Below are 26,451 nucleotides of genomic sequence, written 5' to 3' on the forward strand. Positions count from 1 at the left end.
TTGAACCATCGCTGGTTGCCAGGGACACGTTCTCGGCTCCTCAGCGGGTAAAACCGGATGAGTGGATGCACCTGTCGCCCTTTTATACCCGTATGCACGGGGAGTGGCTCAGGTATGCAAAATCCACTAGCCAATTTCATTGGCGTTTTCTCTTAAGTCAGAGATGATTGGGGCTTCCAAGTAAATCCCCTATGTCGTCACGACATAACGTCTCCGTTCCCTCCATCAGGGAACGAGGGTTACGTACGTAACCGAGACGTTACATACGTAACCTGAGACGTTTTATAAGCAGTGAAATAAGCATGTATTTGACCGAAATTCCAGAATTGTCAGCAAACTGCATGTATAGCGCTGTGATTGTTTATATTATATTCAACCAATGGGATGCTACATTTTATTCTTTCTGACATTAAAGCACTTGAATACAACACGCTCGTAATCACGACTTCATAAGTGGGATATAGGAAATTTCCGATAGCATGTGAAGGCAGCATTAGGCCCACCCCAAATGTTCTGATTGGTTGAGACGCATGATGACACCCATCCCAAGCCAGTACTGATCAACATCCCACCCCTCCTGTAACCCATGGTTTGTCTGTATGTGTATTCAGAGCCGGTGAGCAACAGACTTTCATTATAACAAAAAACTGCGTTAATGCGGGAAAAAGTAATTGTTGGCGTTAATCAATTAATGTGTTAACGCCATAATAACCTATTAACTTGCTCAGCCCTAGTTATTAGTGATTTTTATTTATGTGTCTGTAAGCCAAAATGTTTCTTCCATGTTAGCAATGAAACATTTTATGAATGGAAGTGTGAATGGACTTGTATATTAGATACATATACATTCTTTTTTTTCCTGAAATCCATTTTTTATGTCAGTCAGTGTTTCTTGCGCCAAAATGTGATTTAGTTTTTCATAACCATTTTCCATGCTCCTTTTTACCGTTAGAATATTTTTTGCAAATAGTCTTTATCTCTGATAATTTTCTCTCTACACAACTGGTCAAAAAGAAAAAAAAAAAGAAAAAAAATGTGTTTTTGAAAGACGTTTGATCAAAAATACAATAAAACCATGACCATGATATTATGAAATATTATAATTTAAAAGAACAAGTTTACACAAGAAAGAAAGACGTACTTTTATTCAGTGAGAACACATTAAATTGATTAAAAGTCACATTAAATACTTTTATAATGTTAAAGAGACGATCACAGTTTCCACAAAAAATTAATTCAGTATAATCTGTTTTCAATAATGATAATAATAAGAACCATTATTAATAGCAGAGCACCAATAATAATTAATAAAAGAGTACCAAATCAGCATATAATAATGATTTTTTAAAGGATCATGTGACACTGAGGACTGGAGTAATGATGCTGAAAATTCAGCTTTACATCTTAGGAATAAATAACATTTTTAAATATATTCAAATAGAAAACAGTTATTTTGAATTGTATTTATATCACAACATTACTGTTTTACTGTATTTTTGTTCAAATAAATGCAGCCTTTATGAGCATAGGAAACATAAAATAATCGTAATTATTCCAAACATTTTACCAGTAGTGTATTTGCTAATAATTCTTTGATTTGTGCTTGTGAAACAAATGAAATCAAATCTCATTTGTAAAGTATTTAATTCATACTGTTACCCAAAAATAAGCATTAACACATGTTTGTTTAATATAAAAGCCATTTCTTGCAGTGAATTTCCAACAAAAATAACTACATTGTGAAATAAGCCAATAGCTTTGTGTTTTTATCCTCAACAGTTTTTTCAAAGTGTATGGGATACTTGTATTTTGTACAGTTTATAAACTTGTCAAATAAATTTCAATTCAATTGTGATATACACTTACCACAATGCAAAATGATTTGTACCATGATGAAAGTTTTTGCTCACGCTGTCCATCCCTATTGCATATTTACTATAAAACACAGCCTTGTCTTTGTTATTTAGGATGGATTGTATTCGTGCAAACCGATTCATGATTTTTTATTAGAAAGCAGCTGCAGAAATATCTAAATTCATAGAAAGTAGATCATCGTACGTGCTTGCGAGTGAGACCTCCCGCTGCGCCGCCGTCACCATCTCCCTGTGACTTATATGCTTTTCATTACAGCTTTGCCTGTAGACAGAATTGTTTCATAATGAAGAAATATATTTCCATTCTGCCTCGCGCTCATTTGCTTTACAATCCGAGCGCGTTGTGGGAACGCGGCGTGGTGCAAGAGAGACACCAGAGATTATGACGCAAAGAAATGCCCTGAAGATTGCAATGATTTAGTTACATTTCCATATGGAGAGATGCTGGTGTTTGTCAGGGCCTGCTGAAACGGTGCCACATTTGAAACCGCTTTGAAAGCCGTTGAGAAAGCGAGTGTTTGAGCCTCGGAGGCCACACTCTCTGTCACTCCAGTCTGCAGCTTTAACACATCACATCGCAACATGCTTTTCCAGAGGGAAAAACAAAGAAATGTGTTGGTTGTCATGGAAATCTATAGCCATTTTTCTTTCTTTCTCAGCGTTGAGCGGGTCGGGGTCCAGAGGGAGGGTTGCAGGAATGAGATGTGGGCAGGGTGATATGGGGCGATGACAGCGGGCAGCCGCTGGTATTGATCTGCGATCTGTCACGCCAGCCCACTCTTGAAAAAGCGGTCTGAAGCGTTTCACAACACGTATCTTATTTTTCATTTTCTGCTGCTATTCTGTTACGCCGACGTTCCACGGGCCAGGCCGAGAACTGGACTGCGTGCAACCATAAAAACAGAACTAGAAATCAATAACTAGCTCAAAAATGTTCTGCATGCTACTTTCAGCCGATAAATATAAACATGGAGCTAAGAAAGCTTTTGTCTCTTGGTTTTAGACTAACATTTTGTCCTTTTAGAAGTGCCTTCCATGTCAGCCCAGGACTATAAGCGGAGTTGTGGCTTGAATATGTTGCGTTTTGGATGCTGAGATACTGGCATGGTCTGAAACGATTTCTCGCCAAGCGATGAATGCATGTAAAAAATGGCTAGAGTTACTCACCAGTTGGTTAGTTTTGTCTTGCAACATAATACATTGCTGCAATTTGTGTTCTTCCAGTTTTTGCCTCAAGGGAAAATTTAATCTTGGCTAAACGAATCTTGAATCATATAGTTTTTTTTCCTTTGAACAATCCATGTGGCACACATATGTGCAATATTCTCAGCACCGATGTGAAAATACTGTATAAGGAACATTATCACTTCGTCTTTGTTTTTTTGTGACAGGTTTAGCTTTTCTGAGAGATGTTGGCTGTCTTATCTTGTATATGGTACTCTAGGTGACGAAATTGCTTGTTTGTCACTATTAAATTGGGAACAAATACTAAATAATTGTATTGTATATATTCTGTACACAGCGACAGACACAGCACTTCTCAAATGTTTGGAAACATTACGGTTTTTAAATATTTTAATGAAGTCTCTTATGCTCAACAAAGCTGCATTCATGTACTTAAAAATAGGAAACAGTAATATTGTGAAATATGATTACAATTTAAAATAACTGTTTTCTGTTGTGTTATATTTTAAAATGCAATTCCTGTGATGTAAAGCTGAATTTTCAGCATAATTACTCCAGTATTCAGTGTCACATAATCCTTCAGAGATCAGAAATTGATGCTAAATTAGCATAAGTGAATTTTATATTACATAATTAAAGCTAAATATAATGTTTTATTAATACAGTCAGCTTTTTGAATGGTCAAATTAATGATCAAGTTCGGAATTCGTAAGCAAGCTCTTATTAAAATAATAACTGGCTAGTTTTCAGAATGTTAATGTCTTTTTATTTTTCCAGGTAATTGTTACAGTTGAAAATATAATAATGTAGTATGCTCAAGTTCTTTCTTGTGATATCTCAATTCATAGCACTTGATTTTTGCACTTATGCAATGTTTTTATCCAAAGCGACTTACAGTACATTGCATTCAAGGAATACATCTCATAAATTGCTCAAATAATTTTGGAAAATTACATTAATGCACTGCATGAGGAAAGATGAAGTATTTTCACCTTGACACGTCTTACAACTGCCGTGCTCATAGTGTGAGCCACAATTCAACTGCCAATGCATGAATTTGTATAATTATTTTCTTAGCAGAAAAAGCCTTTTATGTTTAAGTTTCTCTCATATGTAAGTTTCTTTGGATGAAAACATCTGTGAAATGAATACATATAATGGTAAGAGCCCATAGTTTGTCTGTTACAAGGTTTAAACCTAAAGCTTTTTGGTTGCAAGCCCAGCTCTTCAAACTTCGAGCCTCATAACTTTGTGCCAATTGGTAGAAATGGGAATTGAGCCAACACCTCCATTTAGAGAGGAGAAAACTCCTCACTTGAGAAGGTTGAAGAACCTTAGGCCTCTGTTTCGTCTGGTTAAATCCTATAGCATTCTGTGGTTGGTGTCCGTTTCAAGAAGCACAAGAGCTTTATTTATGCAACACGGGCTGAATTCAAGAGCTGAATGCTGCAGATTGACACCAAATTCTCTGCACTTTGACATTGTTTGCCGTCACAAAGGTTCAGGCTTTTCTCCTCTTTGGTCGCACCCGTGCTGTGTTTGGTTTTCTACAGGGCACGACTACACAAACAGAAAATGAATGGTGAAGAAAGCGCAGTGAAAAGAGAAGGGTGGAGAAATGTTTTGTACTTGAGAGTGTAATGTTCAACTTTTGTCAGCTGTTCTGTCAAGTATGACCAGTATTAGTTTGGATGTTTGACACATATTTTGTCTTGAGAAGCATGGCTATGTTCTCTAGACCTCCGAAAATGCTTTTGTTGCTGTTTTCTTAAACGCATGTGTTGTTTTATGTGATTGTTTTTTCAAGCTTTTATCCTCAGTAACCTGAAGTTGTTTTGGGCCTGTGCACAGACTAGTATCAGACTCATTTCCATTTGTTGTATATTATGGAAAAAAAAATAGGTTTAAAATATGATATACTGTCTTTTGGGATAGTATTAAACAGACATTTCTTGTTTCCAAGACCTTTATTTATTTTTGTATATGAAAAATTAATTTTTCTTCATCTTGCCTAGACGCAGACGCCAAATTGTATGGTCTGTTCCTGGATCTCTGAGCGTTTCCCATCTCTCAGAGCTTCTGTTTGAGATGTTATTGCCAATCTCCTCTTTCTGCCACTTCTTTGTGAGCAGGAAGTGAAATTTGAGGAGTTAATGGAGCATTTTCTGGCTCTCCTCTGCTGGAGTCTTGAGGGGGAGTCCGTCCAAATCCCACAAATCATGCCAGCTTATGAATTTTAAATTAAAAAGCCCAAATTTCTTTCGTTGTGCTATTCATTTCACCCCACCTGAGCTCTGATACTGTGCTGCCCTGCACGCTTTCATCACGACTGGAAATACAATGTTAATCTGAGAGTTTAGGATGGAAATTACATTATCTTGACATGTTAAGGATAAGGAGTCTTGAGACCCGATCTTCTCCGAACAATGAGGGCTGAACTGCTGCATCACTTCAGCTTTTCGTATTTCAATGTAAACCCCTGTATCTTATTCACGAACCATCCACAATCTTGTTTAAATGTATGTAAAATTCTCTGAAATATAGTGCAGTGCCACGAGTATTTCTTTTTTTTTTTTTAAGATTTATTTTTGGCATTTTTTCCATAGTGATAGGATAGTTAAGAGTTGACAGGAAGCAAATTGGGAGAGAGAGGGTGGGGGGGGGTGGGGGGGTGGGAAAGTTCCTTGAGCCGGGATTTGAACTCGTTATTTTAAATTCTAATAATATTTCATAATATTGCTGTTTTTACTGTATTTTTGTTCAAATAAATGCAGTCTTGGACAGCATATCTTTCAAAGACACAACAATTCGACCTGTAGTATGTATATATTTTCATATGCCTGCTTAGGCATATTAAAGCATAGAAACTATTAAAAAAAAAACAGATTTGCAGGAATCAGTTGAACTTCTTTTAGTTTGGTATATGTGTAAGGTTATGGTCTATCCTCAAATAAAAATATAGCGATTATTGTAGCAGAGCTTACATTTGTTGGTAGGTCACAATCTTCTGAATAGAGATTCTGTTGGAAAGGCTGCTGGTTATCTAAGGAGGGAAATTTATATTTTTCACAGTATTCTCTTGGGTGCGTTTAGTGCCCTCAACTACAGGAATAATGATACGAAACAATGAGATGAACCACAGCCCACTGAATCTGCTGTCTCTGTGGACCTGGGAAACGGAGCAGGGAAGGACTGCAGCGGTTGTTCTCTTCCCAGCTCTCGGAGTAGCTATACGTAGATATTAGTTTGATATGTTATAATAAAGTTTGACACACAGATCCCAGATGAGACATGACAACATTCTCTAACTAGGCGACATCAAATCCCCAGCATCAAGTACTAACTTAAGTACTGATAACTCTTTAAATAGAAGTGCTTTCTTGATTAGTTGAGGGAATGTAGGATGTCTTAATTTTGCATAAACTGTCCTCACCAAAGCACAAATAATGGAAAAGAGAGTTGAATATTGAAGTGCAATAAGCATCACAAGATGACAGATTGTGGAAAAGAACATTAAAAGTGCTTTTCATATTTAAACTGGTTTGAAGTGCTCTCAGTATCATTAAGAGTTAAAGACTAGGGTTTACTGGGATACGTTTCGGGAATGTTTATTAAGAAGTTACAAACTGCTAGAACCAGTGGCCAGTCGCATAAAATGCTTAAAAGTTAGTCATCCAATTTTTTTTTTTTTTTTGAGACTGGTCACTGGTTACATAAAAACAATTGGTCTTTGAATCTACAAAAATAGACTCATTAACCCTTGACTAACTGCTAGTTGGTCACACTAGTTTTTAAGACACAGACTTTACATAAAAGCTGAGTTTTTATTGATTGTACAAGTGGCTGCAAGTTCCTGTTGAAGGCAAATAGAGTGCAACAGTCCAGTAAAAATCACATTCATTTTCTCTATAGTGGAATAAATTTTGAACAATAACTCTAAAGATCTGCTGTGAGCTATAAGGTTGTTAACAAGGGAAAGAACAGCAATCCCATGGAATCATTGTGGAACACATAATCAAATTAAAAGTTGATCAAATTAGAACTTTTCATTGAAAGATGTTGATTATGCATATAGACACAATTTTATGTTCATTGTAAAATATGCATTCGCAGTGCTTCATGGGAGCTGGGAGCCTCTGATTAATGAAGATTCCTTTGAATCATGAGAAATATAGGTTTACATCATCAATTCTGCTGTCATGAATGAATATTTTTAAAATATGATGAGATAAATACTGCTGTAATGCATATGCCATCAATTAAACCATTAGAAGGATAGTTCACCCCAAAATTACTCACCCTCATGTAAGATCCAAAATTACCAAACCTGTAAGATCTTCGTTAAACTTCGGAACACAAAATTGACAGAATTTTCATTTTTGGATGAACTATCCATTTTAGTACACAGTCTTGTACCTTTGTGTCCAATTTTTTCAAACACTTTTTTTTTGTTCTTGTGATGATTCACTGTGTTGCTAGTTAGTTTGGTTCATGTCTTATTACTCTTAAACAAAGACTTAAAAAAAAAAAGAAAAATACCAATGAGAAAAATGAAAAAGTGGGCAGTGGGCACTATTGCATTCTTTAGATTATCTATTAATTAGGTCTTGTTACATAAAATAATTCATATTCAGACGCCAAGTTTTAGCTATAAAAGAACTGGTTTATTGCAATGGGATATCAATTAAGTTGTATCGCAGATGTACCACACCAACCTAAGAAGACCTGCTTGACGTTTGCTTAAATATATTTTTTTTATAGCCCCTTACTGTTTTGATGAATATTTGAGAGCACACAAATCTAACTCAAATCAATATGTTCTGATCTGAAAACCTTGGTCTGTTGTAGATCATTTTCTCTGAAATGTTACTAAATTCAATATGAAGTTGTTTAAAAATTGAACTTGCAAAATTTTTTTAATAGTTGTCTGGTTACATTTGTGTGGATAAGATAAATCTTGTATTTGATTGAGCCATTTAATCACAGTGCTGTCCAGTTCATATGGATGTTGAATGTGTGATGGACATTTCAAATTACCCATCTTCTTGCCAGTGCTTCTGAAACGACCTTTTCCATATTGTTTTCCACTAAGTACATCAATGAGTTGCAAACCCACTCCGTCCCAATAATGCAATGTATCACGAGTACCCACACTCATACAAGAACTCATTAATGTGACTAATATCCCAGCACCCCACTGTGTCCCACAACAACAAAGACTTCTGTGCGTGTTCGAAGAGCTCATTTACACACTTTAATGTCTAACCAGACAACACTTGCCTCACCAACAGAAATATCCACCAATCACAGAGAAATGTCTATCAGATATGATTATAAGCACATCCAATTGAATTACAGTGTGGCCAATGGAAGCTATTTCACAGTCCACTGATCAGTCAAAATACGCTTGGTACAAATGACCGGGAAAATGGCAGGACTGTTATCTGAGCTTATCTGAACCTGAGATTCACACAGATAATGATTTGACGAACTCTTCCTGTCTCTTAACAGAAATAGAAAAGGTTCAGAAAGACGAAGACAAAGAGGATGAGAAGTTCATCGATGTAGTCATCAACAAGAACATGAAACTGGGACAGAAGATTTTGATCCCAGTAAAACAGTTTCCCAAAGTAAGTACAACAAAGCTGTTTTTTTTCAGTGTATGATACGATACAGTAGTTACACCCAACTAGAACAAAACTGATTTGGAGCAATTTAGCATTACATCACTTGCTCACCAATGGGTACTCTGTAGTGAATGGGTGCCGTCAGAATGAGTGTCCAAACAGCTGATAAAAACATCACAATCCACACCACTCCAGTAGAGTCCATCAATTAATGTCGTATGAAGTAAAAAAACAACAAATAAGAAACAAATCCATCACTAAAGCATCTAAAACTATTGCTAAAATATGAGACCTTTGCTTATAATATTGTTTTCTCCAGTGAAACATCATCTTGTATGAATCAAGAGAGAAATATGCACAGATCAAGCAGCTTTTACAAGCGAAAACAATCCAAAACAGTTCTAAACAAACATGTTAAACATGGATTTTGATGTGAAGGGAAATCATGCAATGGATGTTTTTACTGGAGGAAGTGTTATTATGGATTATGGTTTGAAGTGAAAACATCTTAATAATAGATTTGTGTCTTACAAAGACACCACTTTGCTTCACAAGATGTCAATTGATGGACTGAAGTCGTGGATTATTGTGATGTTGTATTAGCTGTTTGGACTGTCATTCTGACGGCACCCATTCACTGCAGAGGATCCATTTCTGAGCAAGTGATGCAATGCTAAATTACTCCAAATCATTTGTGATGAAAAAACAAACTCATCTACATCTTTGATGACCAGGGGTTTAGGAAGGTTTCAGTAAATTTTAGTTTTTGAATGACTGATTCCTTTATTATTTTTGCAGTTCTAATGAAATCTAGGGATGTAATGAATCGGTTGAGATGCTAAACAAATCGTGATTCAGTTAGGGGTAAGACTCAGAGTTTATATGAATGTATGTCTGAGGGGCACTTGCTGTCTTTATAAAAGTTTAGATGGTATTTTTTTTCTTTTTAATGCATATTAAAGTTCATAAGTTCATCAGCGCTGCTTTGTTTACAGCGGAAACCAAGGAAATGCTTTAAACGCCACCTGCTGGCAGAGAGTGAACCTGCGTCTCATTCAGCTCGTCTGCTGTTTCGGTTTCATGCAGATATTTTTTATGTATAGTTTCACAAAACTGAATTCAAACCATTCTGTTTTTGCTTCAAATTTCGAAATCATACAATCTAATTTAGATTAAAAACTGCTCATGTTGCATGTTTGCAGCATCTTTGTTTTGATCATGATTCAAATGCAGTGTTTGCCTCTAATTTAAAATGGAAAGAGCACATACAAAGCCTTATTTTGTTTATATGAAGAGATTTCTTTAATTTGTGTTACTTATTTACTTGATTTGGGGCTTGTTTTAAAATTGCAATTTAGTTTTGTTATTTAGATTTACATTACAATTCAATGTTGTCATTTAGCAGAAGCTTTTTATGGAAGCATATGTGTATCTAAATTCAATTTGAAATGTAATATGCAAAATGGCAATGCAATATGTAAATGGCAATGTATTTCTGTATTTAAATGTACATTTTCCCATTCATGTGTGCAACATTTAGTGCAAAATGAAAATGAAAATTAAATTATATAATTTAAATTTGCCATTTTCTACATTTTAATATGCAAATTAAAAACATATTTTAAAGCTTTATAAGTTGCAAAATTAAGATGTATTACCCAAATTGATTAGATATGTTTAACATGTCCAAGCAAAAACTGTAGTAAAATTATCATTTAAATGCTGTTTTTCCTAAATGCATTTAGACTTGGGGTTAGGACAATTGGGATTGCATTTTCATCGTGATACCGGATAATTGTAGCAAAATGCAATGAGCGTTTCAAAATGCATTCGTAGCCAAAGGTAGCAAAATGGTGATTTAAATGTCTTTTAATTTTCTTACAAATATGACATTTCAATTGCATTTTCATTTAATACTCCGCGATGAATATAGTTTAAGTCATTGTGGATTTGAAAATACATTCCGAGCCGAGCACGCCCCCTAGCTGTCAATCATTACATCAAGGCGGGGCTATAGGACACACGATAGTCAATATTCACCATTAACCAAACGCTTTTCACCTGCCTGTGAATATTGACTATTGTGCGTCCTGTAGCCCCGCCTTGATGTAATGATTGACAGCTAGGGGGCGTGCTCGGCTCGAAATGCATTTTCAAATCCACAATGACTTAAACTATATTCATCGCGGGGTATTTAATGAAAATACAATTGAAACGTCATATATGTATGTATCAATTCATTTAAAAAAAAAGACATTTAAATCATTTAAATTTTGTCCAAGCAATAATAAAAGGACACATTTAATTTATAATTTGTCTTAAATCTCATTTTGTTAAAAAAAATCGTGAATCGAATCGTGAAATCAAAATCGTGAATCGAATCGAATCGTGAGTTGAGTGAATCATTACATCCCTAATGAAATCATTGATTGATCATAATTATTCATAAATATCCATTGGTGATTTGTCAATTTCTATATGCAATGTTATAGTGTAGAATAATTTGACGCTGTAAATTCAATGACACAAATTCTTAATGTCAGGCATGTCTTCTGAGCTGATAACCTTTGCGTCCTTCATTTGTTTAACATGTTATCACCCGACTCCAAACGCCAGCACTTCACTATACATACAGACCACAGTCATTCATAAGGATGAAAAGCACTTCACAGCGCAGCTACATGTTAATAGGAACACGAGTTTGATATTGAAGCATGCACAAGGCGATTTCAGAAAATGGTCCTAATTTCCATGTCGTTGCTGTTGAGTGTGTTATTTGATGATTTTTGCTCCCTTCGCAGATGTAGAGGTGAGCGTGACCTTGGCGGCAGACTGTCACATTATCATACCACTGAGCATGTGTGTATGTGTTTGTGTGTGTGTGTGTGTGTGTGTGAGACATGCATATATTATCCAAAGGACTCACACACAAGGAACAATTATTTCTGTTCCTCATTTAGTCTGTGCTTTCGTAGTTCTCTCAATGTAATTTAATGGGCTTCTTTGTTTGCGTGGTTTTTAATTCACACCGTTCCATCCTGGGAGGGTGAAAGCACAACAAACAGCAGGAGAAAAGAGAGAAACAGAGAAATTTAAGCAGCAGATGTAGATAAAAGAAAAAAAAAAAACTCTTTTAGGGCCGTGAAAGGTTTTAGCTAGATGATAATTAGAACAGCGTGTTTATGTCATTGTTTGAGGAGGCGTTTCATTGACGAAAGAGATGAGTAAATGAACAGGACATGTGGAAGGAGAATAGCATGTGCTCATGTTTTTTGTCTATCATAATGATAATTTCCATTTCCATTCACTTTCATTGTTATACTGAGCTACTGATATTTTCTGTATAAGAAATAAATTAAATATGTATCTTAGTTTGGAATATTTATAATTTATTAACATTTTTCAAAGAAGTATCTTATGCTCACCAAGGCTGCATTTATTTGATTAAAAACAGTAATATTGTTAAATATTATTAAAACAACTGTTTTCTATTTGAATATGTTGTCAAATTTAATTTATTCCTGTGATATAAAGCTGAAATTCCAGTGTTCACTGTCACATGATCTCTGATTAATTGAAAGTATAAAACAACAACACTTATTTGAAATAGAAATCTTATATAACTATAAATGTCTTAACCCTCTACCGCATGGTGTAGCTATTTGGCAACATACATTTTGTTAATTTCCTTGCCACTGTCTCTTTAAGAGAACATTCTCGTTTTTTTTGTTGGAAAGAGAAGACCTTAAAAGTGAAAGTGACTTGGCATACGGCCAAGTATGGTGACCCATACTCGGAATTCGTGCTCTGCATTTATCCCATCCAACGTGCACACACACAGCAGTGAACACACACACACACCGTGAACACACACTCGGAGCAGTGGGCAGCCATTTATGCTGCGGCGCCCGGGGAGCAGTTGGGGGTTCGGTGCCTTGCTCAAGGGCACCTCAGTCGTGGTATTGAGGGTGGAGAGAGCGCTGGACATTCACTCCCCCCACCTACAATTCCTGCCAGCCCGAGACTCGAACCCGCAACCTTTGGATTACGAGTCCGAATCCTTAACCATTAGGACTTACGACTTAGTTTAGCTAATGATGTACTTTGGTTAAGTCACATGACATGCAGTTTTTTTTCTGTGGAGCGATTTCTAATAGACTGCCATCTCTTGTCAGTAGTCGCTGAAAGCAAACTAAAATGTCAGTAACAAACAAGGACCAGCCCGTGTCACATGCACAAAAAAATCGTAAAGATCACCTCAGATAAGTTATGACACATTCACTACTGAAAAATGTTTTTATGAAATTAGTTTTTGGTAAATTCAAAAATCAAATGTATTTGTTTCTCAAGCCTCAAGTTCATAGTTTTCCTCTCACGAGATTGCGTAATGTTAAATTTTCATAAACTTCAGTGTTTTTGCTTGTATGTCAGTGTTTTATGATACATGATAAACAGTATTATATTTGTTTTAACTGTGTAAATTTTAAATTTAAATAATATTCATGAAAAATGTAATAAAATTTAAAGAATATAAAGCATTATTCAGCTAAAAAGAATGGAATAAATAAAAGCAGAAGTTGTTGGAAAGTATGTATAAGGTTAGAAGTACTGTGTTAAAGCTTATAATAACACCAGTTGAATCACCACAAACATTTCTGAGGAAAAATATTAACTATAAGTAAACTTACACTTATTCTAAGTTAGATCCACTATTGTATGTTGTTGCCGTATGGCATAAAGTACCTTAAAATAATATTTTTTCCCCATTTTTTTTTTTTTTTTTACAGCATTTCAAGTTAAGCCATTCCAAGAAAAGAAAAAGAGTCAAATATATATTTTTTATAGGTCTATCATAATGTGTGCGGTAGAGGGTTAAATGTCACTTTGGTTCAAATTAATGCATCCTTGCTAGATAAAAGTATTAGTTTCTTTTTTTCAATTTTTTTTTTACTTTCCCCAAATTTTTGAATGGTAGTGTGTCACAGTTTTCAGAAAAATATTAAACAGCAAAAACTATTCATATTTTTTAATACATTGATAATATTAAGAACCGATTCATAATATTTGAGTACCAATAATAATTGATAAAAAATTAAGAGTGGACTAATGTCTGCTGAAAGTTAAGCTTTGACATCAAGGGAATAAATTGCATTTTAAATTGTACTGAAATAGAAAACAAAATTTTTAAAAAAAAATTTAAATTCGCTAAATATTTCACATTATTCCTTTCTTACTGTTTTTGATCAAATAAATTTTAATTATAATTAGTTATAAAAATTGCAATGACTTACTTCTTGGTTGTCATCCCGGCGCGGCGGGAGGTGAGCTAACAGGTCTTGCAGCAGGTGAATCAAAACTTAACTAATTAAACTGCCTTGTGCTCATGGTAGCTATATGATGCTAACTGCAGAATGGATTTCAAGGAATGCGCGCACAGATCTACGGCCAACGTTGAATCCAACATTTATATTTTTTCTACGAATCTTTGAGTTGACATGCACTAAACATGAGTGGAATGAATTTGCACCGCAGCGCCCCCACACCTTGATGCTCATGACAAGAATAACATGTAAAGTTATCTTTATTGAAGTGAATTAGGTTTAAATCGCCGTCATGCATGAATGAATTATATTTTTGCAATTTTACGCATAATAATCCACAATGATCACATTACACAAAACTCAAATTTCACGTCAAAATAACACACTGTCAATATTTTTTGAGACCCCCTAAAAATTTCACAAATCACGTTTTCAGGGGAGCCCATGTCTTATTAAGGGGAGCCAAGCTCCCCCTAGCTCCCCCGTAGTTTGCACCCTGCATGCACATATATATATATATATATATATATATATATATATATATATATATATATATATATACATTAAGGTTGGGCGATGTCTACAAAATTGGCATCTGTAGTGAAACATTGCGATGGACGATGACATCGGGGGAGCTAGGGGGTGTGCCCAAAGCGTAAATCTCTATTCAGAACAGCAAGGAAAACAAATAACGATTGCCAACGGTGTTACAGTACATAAAATTTCACTTACCACATAAACAGACAGAGTAAGGAGAGATAACTGAAGCTGGTCGCTGGACGAGAAGAGCAGCGTCACGCCACATCTTTCAAATTCAAACACATTTTCTATGAGCGTACGCACTATTAGCGGCGCTATTCTGTGTCTGTTTGCGGCGCCAAGCAACGATTCAAAAAAATTTTAAGACGTGGCTCGATGCGGCTGAGCTTCTGTGCGACCAGCTTGACATGATGGCGAATGATTTGCAGATCCCGAGCTCAACTGACAAACATCTGATCTTGTAAAATGTGCGGTAAATACTGCAACTCCATTGTATAAACAGAGTATGTGCGATCGTGAATCTCAAAAGTGAAAGTGAAACTAAAAAGCGATTGCGCAACAAGCAGTTTCAGTGCCAGACATAATAGCGGCTCCCTGATCACGATGCCGGCTCAACATCGTGATGTGTATATTAGGGTTGGGCCGATAGACGATGTCATTGTCCATCGCCGATGGCTGATACACATCACGATGTTGAGCCGGCATCGTGATCAGGGAGCCGCTATTATTACATATATATATATATAGCTTACTTGAAGTTTTACAAAACAGTGGTAGCATATAAAACCGATTATAAGAAGTGAATTGGCCACTTCAGAGATGAACCACTCATTTTCCTAACAAGAGGACAGATGGGCTTTCGCAGACACACTTCTGTGCACCTATATATGATGTATATGTATTCGAGTAGCTATGTGTGTGCACACATGCATTCAGAGAGTGATAATGTGTGTGTGAGCTATTTTTTGAAAAGGGTTTGTAAATGGGCTCTGGGATCCCAGAGGGAGTGTGCTGTGAAGGGTAAAACATCTCTCACACACACAGATACACACATTCTACTCTGATTTTTTTGCCCATACTAGAGGTCTGGTACCTAATCTGAGACCAAAAAGACCCAGAATTCCATCGAGATTGAATTTGTAATTAATGGAAAAATATATTATTATTATTATAGGTATTCATATTAAATTTTCAATTTGAATGAATGTAACTAATTTTGCTGCAATATTCTGAATCAGAGCTCAATTTGCATGTCTTGGTCTGCTTAGTTTATTTATTTATTTATTTTTAAGGAAATATAAGTGGTTCTTACAAGTGCAAAACTCCAAGTGCAAAAATTTTGAGTGGTTGCCAGGGTGTTTGTGGTTCACCCGAACCAGGTCGAAACAGGCTACCTTCAAGTGTAAATTTAACTTTGTCTTATTTAAATCACTAACCTTAAACCAATAATGATACTTATTGATTTGATTTGATAGGGTGTTGCTAGGTTGGCCAACCACTAGCCAAAACAGCTCACTTTCAACTTTGAAATGTCTGTTGACTTTCAAGACTTGTTCAAATCACTAAACCTAAGCGAATGATTATTTAATTTTATTTTATAATACATTTTATTTTTACAATTTAATTTAATTTAATTTAATTAGGGGTGACCCCGAATAGTCGACGATTCAATGCTTCGATGGGAGAAGCCTAATTCGACTCCCAATCTCACAGTCGAATATTCGCGGGGTCTTATGATAGTGCCATTTTGGCTATATGGGGGTGCTCTGATTTCACATAGAACTACAGATTTTCTCCCAATAAGTTAAAATACAGTCGATTAAGATAATGCTGTAAATAAGAATCTGAAAAGAAATAAGCTTTAGATAAATATTTTAACGTGCGTGAATAAGTCCAACCACCCCTATAGATTTAAATTTCACTTTCCATAATCTGTGACCGACAGAGGAGGATCTTGGCGGCAGGGATTTATATCTTTAACAAGACTCAAACTGACACAGGCAGAGTGAAAGACTGGATCTTTTCAATCAGGTAGGGTACAAGTGATTTCAAAACATTTCAGCCGGTTTATATACAGTATCTCACAGAAGTGAGTACACCCCTCACATTTTTGTAAATATTTTATTGTATCTTGTCATGTGACAACACTGAAGAAATGACACTTTGCTACAATGTAAAGTAGTGAGTGTACAGCTTGTATAACAGTGTACATGCTGTCCCCTCAAAATAACTCAACACACAGCCATTCATCTCTAAACTGCTGGCCACAAAAGTGAGTACATCCCTATGTGAAAATGTCCAAATTGGGCCCAAAGTGTCTATATTTTGTGTGCCCACCATTATTTCCCAGCACTGCCTTAACCCTCTTGGGCATGGAGTTCACCAGAGCTTCACAGGTTGCCACTGGAGTCCTCTTCCACTCCTCCATGACGACATCACAGAGCTGGTGGATGTTAGAGACCTTGCGCTCCTGCACCTTCCGTTTGAGGATGCCCCACAGATGCTCAATAGGGTTTAGATCTGGAGACATGCTTGGCCAGTCCATCACCTTTACCCTCAGCTTCTTTAGCAAGGCAGTGGTCATCTTGGAGGTGTGTTTGGGGTCGTTATCATGTTGGAATACTGCCCTGCGGCCCAGTCTCTGCTTCAGTATGTCACAGTATATGTTGGCATTCATGGTTCCCTCAATGAACCATAGCCGGCAACACTCATGCAGCCCCAGACCATGACACTCCAACCACCATGCTTGACTGTAGGCAAGACACACTTGTCTTTGTACTCCTCACCTGGTTACCGCCACACACGCTTGACACCATCTGAACCAAATAAGTTTATCTTGGTCTCATCAGACCATAGGACATAGTTCCAGTAATCCATGTCCTTAGTCTGCCTGTCTTCAGCAAACTGTTTGCGGGCTTTCTTGTGCATCATCTTTAGAAGAGGCTTTCATTCTGGGACGACAGCCATGCAGACCAATTTGATGCAGTATGCGGCGTATGGTCTGAGCACTGACAGGCTGACCCCCCACCCCTTCAACCTCTGCAGCAATGCTGGCAGCACTCATACGTCTATTTCCCAAACAAAACCTCTGGATATGACACTGAGCACGTGCACTCAACTTCTTTGGTCGACCATGGCGAGGACTGTTCTGAGTGGAACCTGTCCTGTTAAACCGCTGTATGGTCTTGGCTACTGTGCTGCAGCTCAGTTTCAGGGTCTTGGCAATCTTCCTATAGCCTACACAATCTTTATGTAGAGCAACAATTCTTTTTTTCAGATCCTCAGAGAGTTCTTTGCCATGAGGTGCCATGTTGAACTTCTAGTGACCAGTATGAGAAAGTGAGAGCGATAAGACCAAATTTAACACATCTGCTCCCCATTCACACCTGAGACCTTGTAACACTAATGAGTCACATAACACCAGGGAGAGAAAATGGCTAATTGGGCCCAATTTTGACATTTTCATTTAGGGGTGTACTCACTTTTGTGGCCAGCGGTTTAGACATTAATGGCTGTGTGTTGAGTTATTTTGAGGGGACAGCAATTTTACACTGTTATACAAGCTGTACACTCACTACTTTACATTGTAGCAAAGTGTCATTTCTTCAGTGTTGTCACATGAAAAGATATAATAAAATATTTACAAAAATATGAAGGGTGTACTCACTTCTGCGAGATACTGTATATCATATATATATAGTATTATTTATCTCGTATTAGATGCATTTGGTTGAGTTGCGGTAAAGCGCTTCATTGTAGTACATTTCGTCAGCGCGCAGCACGAGCACTACAAACAACAATGCAGAATATTAATAACTGACTGGGACTGTCATATACATAACATTACAATGAGAACACTATTTTAATAAAACTCTGTGAATTTTTAGAGTTTAGTTGCCGTGTTTTCTGCACATTGTTGCGTGAAGAACGCGTCCACAACAAGAGTTAATTCAGAGCCACGCAGACACGTTCAATTCTGCATTCGGGGCATTTTGTGCAGATTGCCTATAAGTTGTAATATTAACGTTATGTTGTATAAATAACGAAGCGTATTCTATGTGTAAAAAATGATGAGTTAAATCCCATAGATTAAAAACCTGCTATCAAATGCTTCAAATGTTTCTACTGCTCATCTTCAGCGCGCGCAGCTCAAAACAGAAATGCAGAACATTACTAACTGTCATATACATAACGTTATAATGAGAGCACTATTGCAAACAAAATATTGTGAATTCTTAGGGTTTCGCTGATGTTTAATGTTAACTATCTTTTAATCAAAACATAAAACATTATTTTTGTATCTGCGAGGCGTCAGTTACACATTTCCCCTGTGCGTTAACGTCAGTAATTATGACTGTCTAATGTCTGACTTGACTCTTGCATTTCCCCCCGCCCCCAAATCGACTATCAGTCGACTATCGGCAAGATTCGAAAATTATGATTCGACTATGAAAATCCTTAGTCGGGGACACCCCTACATTTAATTTAGTTTAGCGTTCCGGTTGGGTTTGGTCTCACTGGTTGTGTCAGGTCACAGGACTTGTTAACAGCATCATTATGCTTCAATTGAGTCTCCATCCAGATCTCTACACTGTAAATATTACTCAAACCCAAATGCCAGCTTGTGTTATTAAACACAATTATAGCTTTACTCCTGACTTCGGCACCCACAGGAGCCCCCAGTTGCCCCGAGATGTTTGTGGATCATGGAGCATGTTGGCTCTGTGGCTCCATTATAGCTGGACCATATAATGACATTATTATCTATTCATTATGAAATTTGTCACAGTGCAGTGAGTCGAATGATCTAGCTGGAGGATGCGTTTGTGCGCTGTAGTGTTGTGAATATAATTGTCTTCTGTTCCGGAGTCTCTGGCTTTAACTGGATGATCATCAGATTGCTTCAACCACAGACTATGGCCAATTGTCTGCCAAATGCTTCCCACTGTCCATCATGTGCATAGAAGCGGTTTGCTGCTTTAGATCATGAGTAATAATCAGTAAGCTCTGTGGTGGTAACATTATACCATATGGTATTGGATGGTAATACTGTGGTACTTTAAAATACAGTATGTGCTTGAATTAGTTTACCATGGTCTTTGTGCTACCATGATATAGGTCCAAAATAACATACAGTCATGGCCAAAAATATCGACACCTTTGGTAAATATGATCAAAAAAGGCTGTGAAAATTAATCTGCATTGTTAATCCTTTTGATCTTTTATTAAAAAAAATCACAAAAATCTAACCTTTCATCGGATAATAAGAATTTTAAATGGGGGGAAATATCATTATGAAATAAATGTTTTTCTCTAATATACATTGGCCACAATTAACGGCACCCTTTTATTCATACTTTTTGAAACCTCCATTTGCCAGTTTAACAGCTCTAAATTTTCTCATATAATGCCTGATGAGGTTAGGGAACACCTGACAAGAGATCAGAGACCATTCCTTCATCCAGAATCACTCCAGACCCTTTAGATTCACAGCTCCATGTTGGTGCTTCTTCTCTTCAGTTCACCTCACTCATTTTCTACAGGGTTCAGGTCAGAGGACTGGAATGGCCATAGCAGAAGCTTGGTTTTGTGCTCAGTGACCCATTTTTGTGCTGTTTTTGAAGTTTGTGCTTGGATTATTGTACGGTTGTACAATTGTACAATTATTTTTAAGGTGTTCTGACCCCGAGACTCAACTATTTTCTGCAATTCTCCAGCTGTGGTCCTTGGAGAGTCTTTAGCCACTCAAACTCTCCTTCTCACCGTGCATTAGGACGATATAGACACACGTCCTCTTCCAGGCAGTTTCGTAACATTTTATGTTGATTGGAAATTCTTAGTTACTGCCCTGATGATGGAAATGGGAATTTTCACTGCTCTGGCTGTTTTCTTAAAGCCACTTCACTAATTTGTGAAGCTCAGTTATATTTTGCTGCACATCAGAAATATATTCTTTGTTTTTTCTCAATGTGATGGATGATTAAGGGAATTTGGGCTTTGTTTTCCCTCCTATTTATATTTCTGTGAAACAGGAAGCCATGGCTGGATAATTTCATGTTTATAATCACCCTGGAGTGCTCAAAATTGTGAATATGAATGGGAATATACTTCAGAGATATTGTACTCAGAAGAATTTCTAGGGGTGCCAATAATTGTGTCCAACTTGTATTTGAGAAAAACATTTATTTCATAATGATATTTTCCCCCATTTTAAATTCTTATTATCCAATGATGGGTTAGATTTTTGTGATTTTTTTTAATACAAGATCAAAAGGAGTAACAATGCAGATTAATTTTCACAGCCTTCTTTGATCATATTTACCAAGGGTGCTCATATTTTTTTTTTTGCCATGACTGTAGTATCATACTTTTGCTAAGTGTACTGTGGTTAAACTATGGTATTCTCTGAAGTACCTTTGGTGCCATAAAATGGTGTGTGAATATAATTACACTTACAAAAAAGTACCATGGCAGTATCATACAACAAAGGTATCAAGTGCTATTACTGTGATACTTTAAAATTTACCATGGTACTGTTATCCATGTGCCATGTAGGTTTTTATGTGGAATTATCATGGTAAATGTCCAAAATACCATTGTAGTACCATTTGTTTTGTAAGTGTAATTATTTAGTATGTTTACCAAAAAGTACCATGGTACTACCAAGGTTTTAAACATTTTACCATGGTAGAACCATGCTATTCTTTAAAGTACGTTATTGCACAATCTAAATGCCATGGTTTGTGAACATAATAACCTTACAAAAAGTGATGTGGTAACATACAGCCATACCATGGTATCAGATGCCAATACTGATACTGAAATTCACATACAATAGTTCTTACATGGTGCTACCATGGTACTACCATGGGACATGTCTAAAATACCATGGTACCTCATCCAAAACACATGGTAGTACCATACTTTTTTAAGTGTAATCGGTCAGTACATTTACCATGGTTTTTAAACATGTACCATGGTAAAATCATAGTGGTGGTAACATAATACTAGTATTATAGGTTATTACTGTGGTACAAAAAATGCTGTGGTACTAAAATTCACTATTTTACAGTAGTCACAGTACTGTTTATTTTTATTTTTATATGTACTACCATGGTATGTCCAGAATGCCAAGGTATTATGTCCACAACTTGTGGTAGTACCGTACTTTTTGTACACATAATCTTTCACCACATTTACCATGTTTTTTTAGACATGGTAAAACCGTGGTATTACCATGAAGTACATTGGAGTACCATATTAATACCATAATATGTGACAAAAGTATTGTGGTGGTAAAATAATACCATTGGTATCAAATGGTAATACTGTGGTACTTTGAAAAATACTATGGTACTAAATGCCTTTTGTACATTAAATCTATATTTACCATGTTTTTTAGACATGGTAAAACCATGGTATTATTGGAAGTACCTTGTACTATATTAATGCCATGATATGTGACTATCATTCCCCTTACAAAAAAGTACTGTGGTAGTAACATACTTCCATGGTATCAGATACTTTGATATATACAGTAATTCATAGTTATGTATGCTGTTATACTGTACAAAGTACCAATATGATTTGCAATAATTCAATTCATTATCAAAAAGTAGCATGGTATTACTGTGGTTTTTAGACATATACCATGGTAATGCCATATAAATGCCATGATATGTGAATATGATTGCCTTACTGCGGCGTACTTCGGTGGTAACAGACTGCAACACCATGAAATGCTAATACTGTAATACTTTGAAATTTACCATGGTACTGAAATTCACATACCATGGTTTTTCTATGGTAATACCATGGCACATCCATGGCACAAAATACCATCGAAGTACCATACGTTTTGTAAATGTAGTCAGTGCATTTATCAAAAAGCGCTATTGTGCTACAATAGTTTTTGGACATGTACCATGGTAAAACCATGGCATTTTTGGAAGCACCTTGGAGTGCTTCTCCAATTCTGTTCAAGTTCACACAAGCTCCAAACTGCGTCTCCCATCATTCAGTGTTGGGCGTTTGCTGTTGACTTCAGGTTTGTCACAGCGATGGGTTTTTTGAGAAAAAAATATGGGGACGTCAGGTCTTGTAAATGAAACTTCATCTCAGAGCTAAAAGGAATGTCAGGGTACATGAGCCCTCAGCATTAGAGCCGTAATGATCGGCCACTTCAAATAAAGCAATTATCAGCGGCGGAGCAAGAGCGCTAGTGTAATGTCATACGGCGCGGCTATTCACGTCGCCCCGCGTCACACTAAACAGATTGCCTTTGACAGCTCTGATGACTGTAGACACTAATGCGCTGTTTAGAGCTTCAGAGAGCTACTGGAGGAAGACAAATTCAATTTGTCCAGTCTGACAGGTGGATGTAGAGAAGGAGAGAGAGAGCTTGAAGGGTGAGTGTGATGAATGTGATTGGAACAGTTTTACTCTAGATGTCACCTCTAGCCTCATTTATGGGACACATGTTTACAAGACAGGGACACTTTCTTGGCTAATCTCATTTTGTGAGGACTTGGTAGCTGGTCATTGAGATTAAAGAACTATTTTATGTTGGAGAGTAATGGATATGCATTTTGAATGTTTAATAAAGGTGAGGCATGTCATTTTTGTGGCACTAGTGTTGGATTTGCCATTGGGATTTTTTTCAACCAGTTTTTCCAAACTGTCTGCCATTGGTCAGTCAAATACTGTATCCCAAATTCACGCAATCGGTTGAGCTACAATGTAGATTTGGTCAGGATGATTAAACAAATGTTTTGATAATGCCGATGTTTTGATAGTGACATATTTATTACCAGTGTTATTTTAGTATCATTTAGATACTATTATAGTTTTTATTTTTTTACATACATAGACTTAGTTCAATTTTAATTTTATTAAAAGTTTAGTAATTTAAATTCGTTTTTGTCTCTTTTTTTAATATGGCTATGTAGTTTTTATCAATTTTGTTACAGTTTTTGTTTGTTATTTAGGTATTAAAAACAAGTTTAAGATTTTTATGTTTTATTTAATTTTAGTTAATGTTTTCAGGAATCATGAATCATTTAAAAAAATTAAAGAATATATTTTTTTATGTCATTTACATTTATTCATTTAGCAGACGCTTTTATCCAAAGCGACTTACATTGCATTCAAGTTACAGTTTTTACATTTTATCAGCTCTTGCTTTCTCTGGGAATCGAACCCATGACCTTGGCGTTGCTAGCGCCATGCTCTACTATTTGAGCTACAGGAAGGCTCAAATGTATTTATGTATTTTAGTTTCTGTTTACTATAATAACCCTGAGGATTTATTTTTTGGGGGAAATCCAAAATAATAAAAAAACATGCAGTTTTATTGTTCTGGGATGCTACGATACTGTTCAAAGTTTTGGGGAGTGGTCTTATCTGCTCACCTGCTCACCAAGGCTGCATTTATTTGATCCAAAATACAGTAAAAATTATTTCAATCATGACAATTCTCTGAAGTTTTTAACATGGATGTGACAATGTTGATGTATTTGATCTTGGTGGAATAGATCTGCTATGCAGCTGCTGAATTGTTGCTGCTGTTGGTTATTGCTGTAGTTGTAGATTATTGCTGCTGCTGCAAACAAGTACAGGAACATGCTACTGCTAATGCATATGGCGATACGGTGCCGTGAGAATAAGACATACTGCTGCTGCACAAATAGCATATAAAATAACCTGTAGCAGATCTATACAGGTGAATGCTAGCCAGCCATATAAATGCAAGGCAGTAAGCTCATTGGCTGCATATGCAGCATAAACCAATCAGCTTGTGCCAAGTCATTTAACTCTCTGGATATTATCAGTTACATTAACAACCCGTCAGCCTGCCCCATCTAGAGTTTCATGACTGAACTATATATAATAATTAGGGATGCACAATATTATCGGGCTGATATCGGAATTGGCCGATAACAGCTTTAAATGTAAATATCGGCATCGGCCCGATATGAAAAATTATGCCGATATGTCTTGCCGATAAGAGATGTGCTAGTGATTAGATCACGTCAACAGTATGGCTCATTCTTGAAGCAAAATTGTGCCTGAATGATGATTAGATTCACTCTTTTGGATCGTTGCATTTAATCTGTGAAAGCACATACAGAATGACGCATTAGGTGTGTGATAGAGTAAACAGTAATAGCATGTGCAGCGGCAGCCTCCCCCAGGTCTTAATGCCTGTTCGGTAAGGAGTTTTAATCTGTAGGTGGGCGCTGTTGGCCTACTTCTAGTTAAATTAAAAGTAAAATAGCCCACACAAATAACATTTAGACTGTGCTTCTGATTAAATAAAACAGTAATTGATGTCATAAAATAATGAGTATGTTTTGATTTAATGGTCAGAAGCTATACCTTACATGAAACAAATCACAAACGTAACACCTGTAAATTATTATTATTCTTTATTTTAATGTAATATATTATTATTCTTTATTTTCTTAAATATGTGGGTAGATAGTATTTATAGAGTTGTAACTTTTTAGTTTTAGTTACTTTTTCTTATTTGTAAGTCGCTTTGGACAAAAGCGTCTGCTAAATGACAAAAGTAAAAAAGTAAAGAGTGTAAAGACCATCGACTCTACCGTGCGACTCCACCGGGCAGGGACACCGGCAAGGGATAGTAGTATCGCTTTTTATTTAATTTTTTCATTGATATGTTTATTATTGAAATGTTGTTATATGCATGTGTCAATTTTATTTAATTTCTTTATTTTCTTAAATATGTGGGTAGATAGTATTTATAGAGTTGTAACTTTTTAGTTTTAGTTACTTTTTCTTATTTGTAAGTCGCTTTGGACAAAAGCGTCTGCTAAATGACAAAAGTAAAGTAAGTAAAGTAAATTAAATAACTGTATATATTGTGATTTATTCATTAATGTGTAATATGTTTTATTTTTTTAAACAAATCATAAGCGCTAAAAGATTTTCTGCATTTTTACAACTTTTGCTTTAGACCATCTACAAATGTTTAATCTTAAAATAAAATGTTAGGGTTAACATTGCATCTTTCTGGGAAAAAAAATTTAATGTCAAAAAAACTTTCATTATTTCTTATTTAATTCTAACAAATAAGTTCTTGTTAAAAAATAACCAAAATTAAAAATATTTTGCTTATAATTTCTGCACAGGAGAGACTTATTGGCATATCGGATATCGGCAAAAATCCAATATCGTGCATACCTAATAATAATTTTAAATAAGTTTTCTATTTGAATATATTTTCAAATGCAATTTATTCCTGTGATCAAAGCTGAATTTTCAGCATCATTACTCCAGTCTTCAGTGTCACATGAGCCTTCAGAAATTACTCTAATATGCTGATTTACCGCTCAATAAACATTTTTTATGGTTATCAATGTTGGAAACTGTGACACTTTTTTTTCAGGAATCTGATGAACAAAGTTCGCAAGAGCAACTTTTTTTTTATATATATATATAGATATAAATTATCATTATAAATGTTATGTGAGCAAAAGGTTATTTACTTACAAAGCTGTAAAATCTAATTTTGAGTCCAGTTCAGATTCACAACATGATGTGCCGGTTTTGAGAGCTGCAAAAGAGAGAAAGAAAAACAGGCTAAATGTTGATTCATTTCTCACACAAATCTATCGAGTGACTTCAGAACACTTTGAAAATAGTGCAGTTGTAAGGTTTGCTTTTTTGACAGTTTTTCAATGGTGTTATGACTGAACTGTTTTTGTAGACCTGTGTAAGGTTTCTTTAAAAATACTTTCATTTTCTCTTGAGAAAATAACAGTAAATCTTTAAAAAAAAAAAAAATTATAAAATAAAAACTTACATTTCACTGCTGGTTATACTCTGTATAATTGTGTATGTGACGAATAAAAATCTTGAATCTTGAGCATTTGGGCTCAG

General features: G+C 35.9%; 1 protein-coding gene across 2 annotated transcripts in view; it reads left to right on the forward strand.

The window, feature by feature from the left end:
- Positions 1 to 26,451, forward strand: part of LOC306847349 (KH domain-containing, RNA-binding, signal transduction-associated protein 3-like) — a 185,822-nt gene that overhangs the window by 86,754 nt on the left and 72,617 nt on the right. For both annotated transcript variants that reach the window (XR_013782149.1, XM_079381256.1), the window contains exon 2: positions 8,571 to 8,689. Coding sequence is in view for 1 of the 2 variants with exons in the window: in XM_079381256.1 (XP_079237382.1) it covers positions 8,571 to 8,689 (119 nt within the window). In the remaining variant the exon portion in view is untranslated. The remainder of the gene's footprint in view (positions 1 to 8,570; positions 8,690 to 26,451) is intronic.

This window comes from Barbus barbus, assembly GCF_936440315.1.
Source record: "Barbus barbus genome assembly, chromosome: 27".
NCBI classification, from domain to species: Eukaryota; Metazoa; Chordata; class Actinopteri; order Cypriniformes; family Cyprinidae; genus Barbus; species Barbus barbus.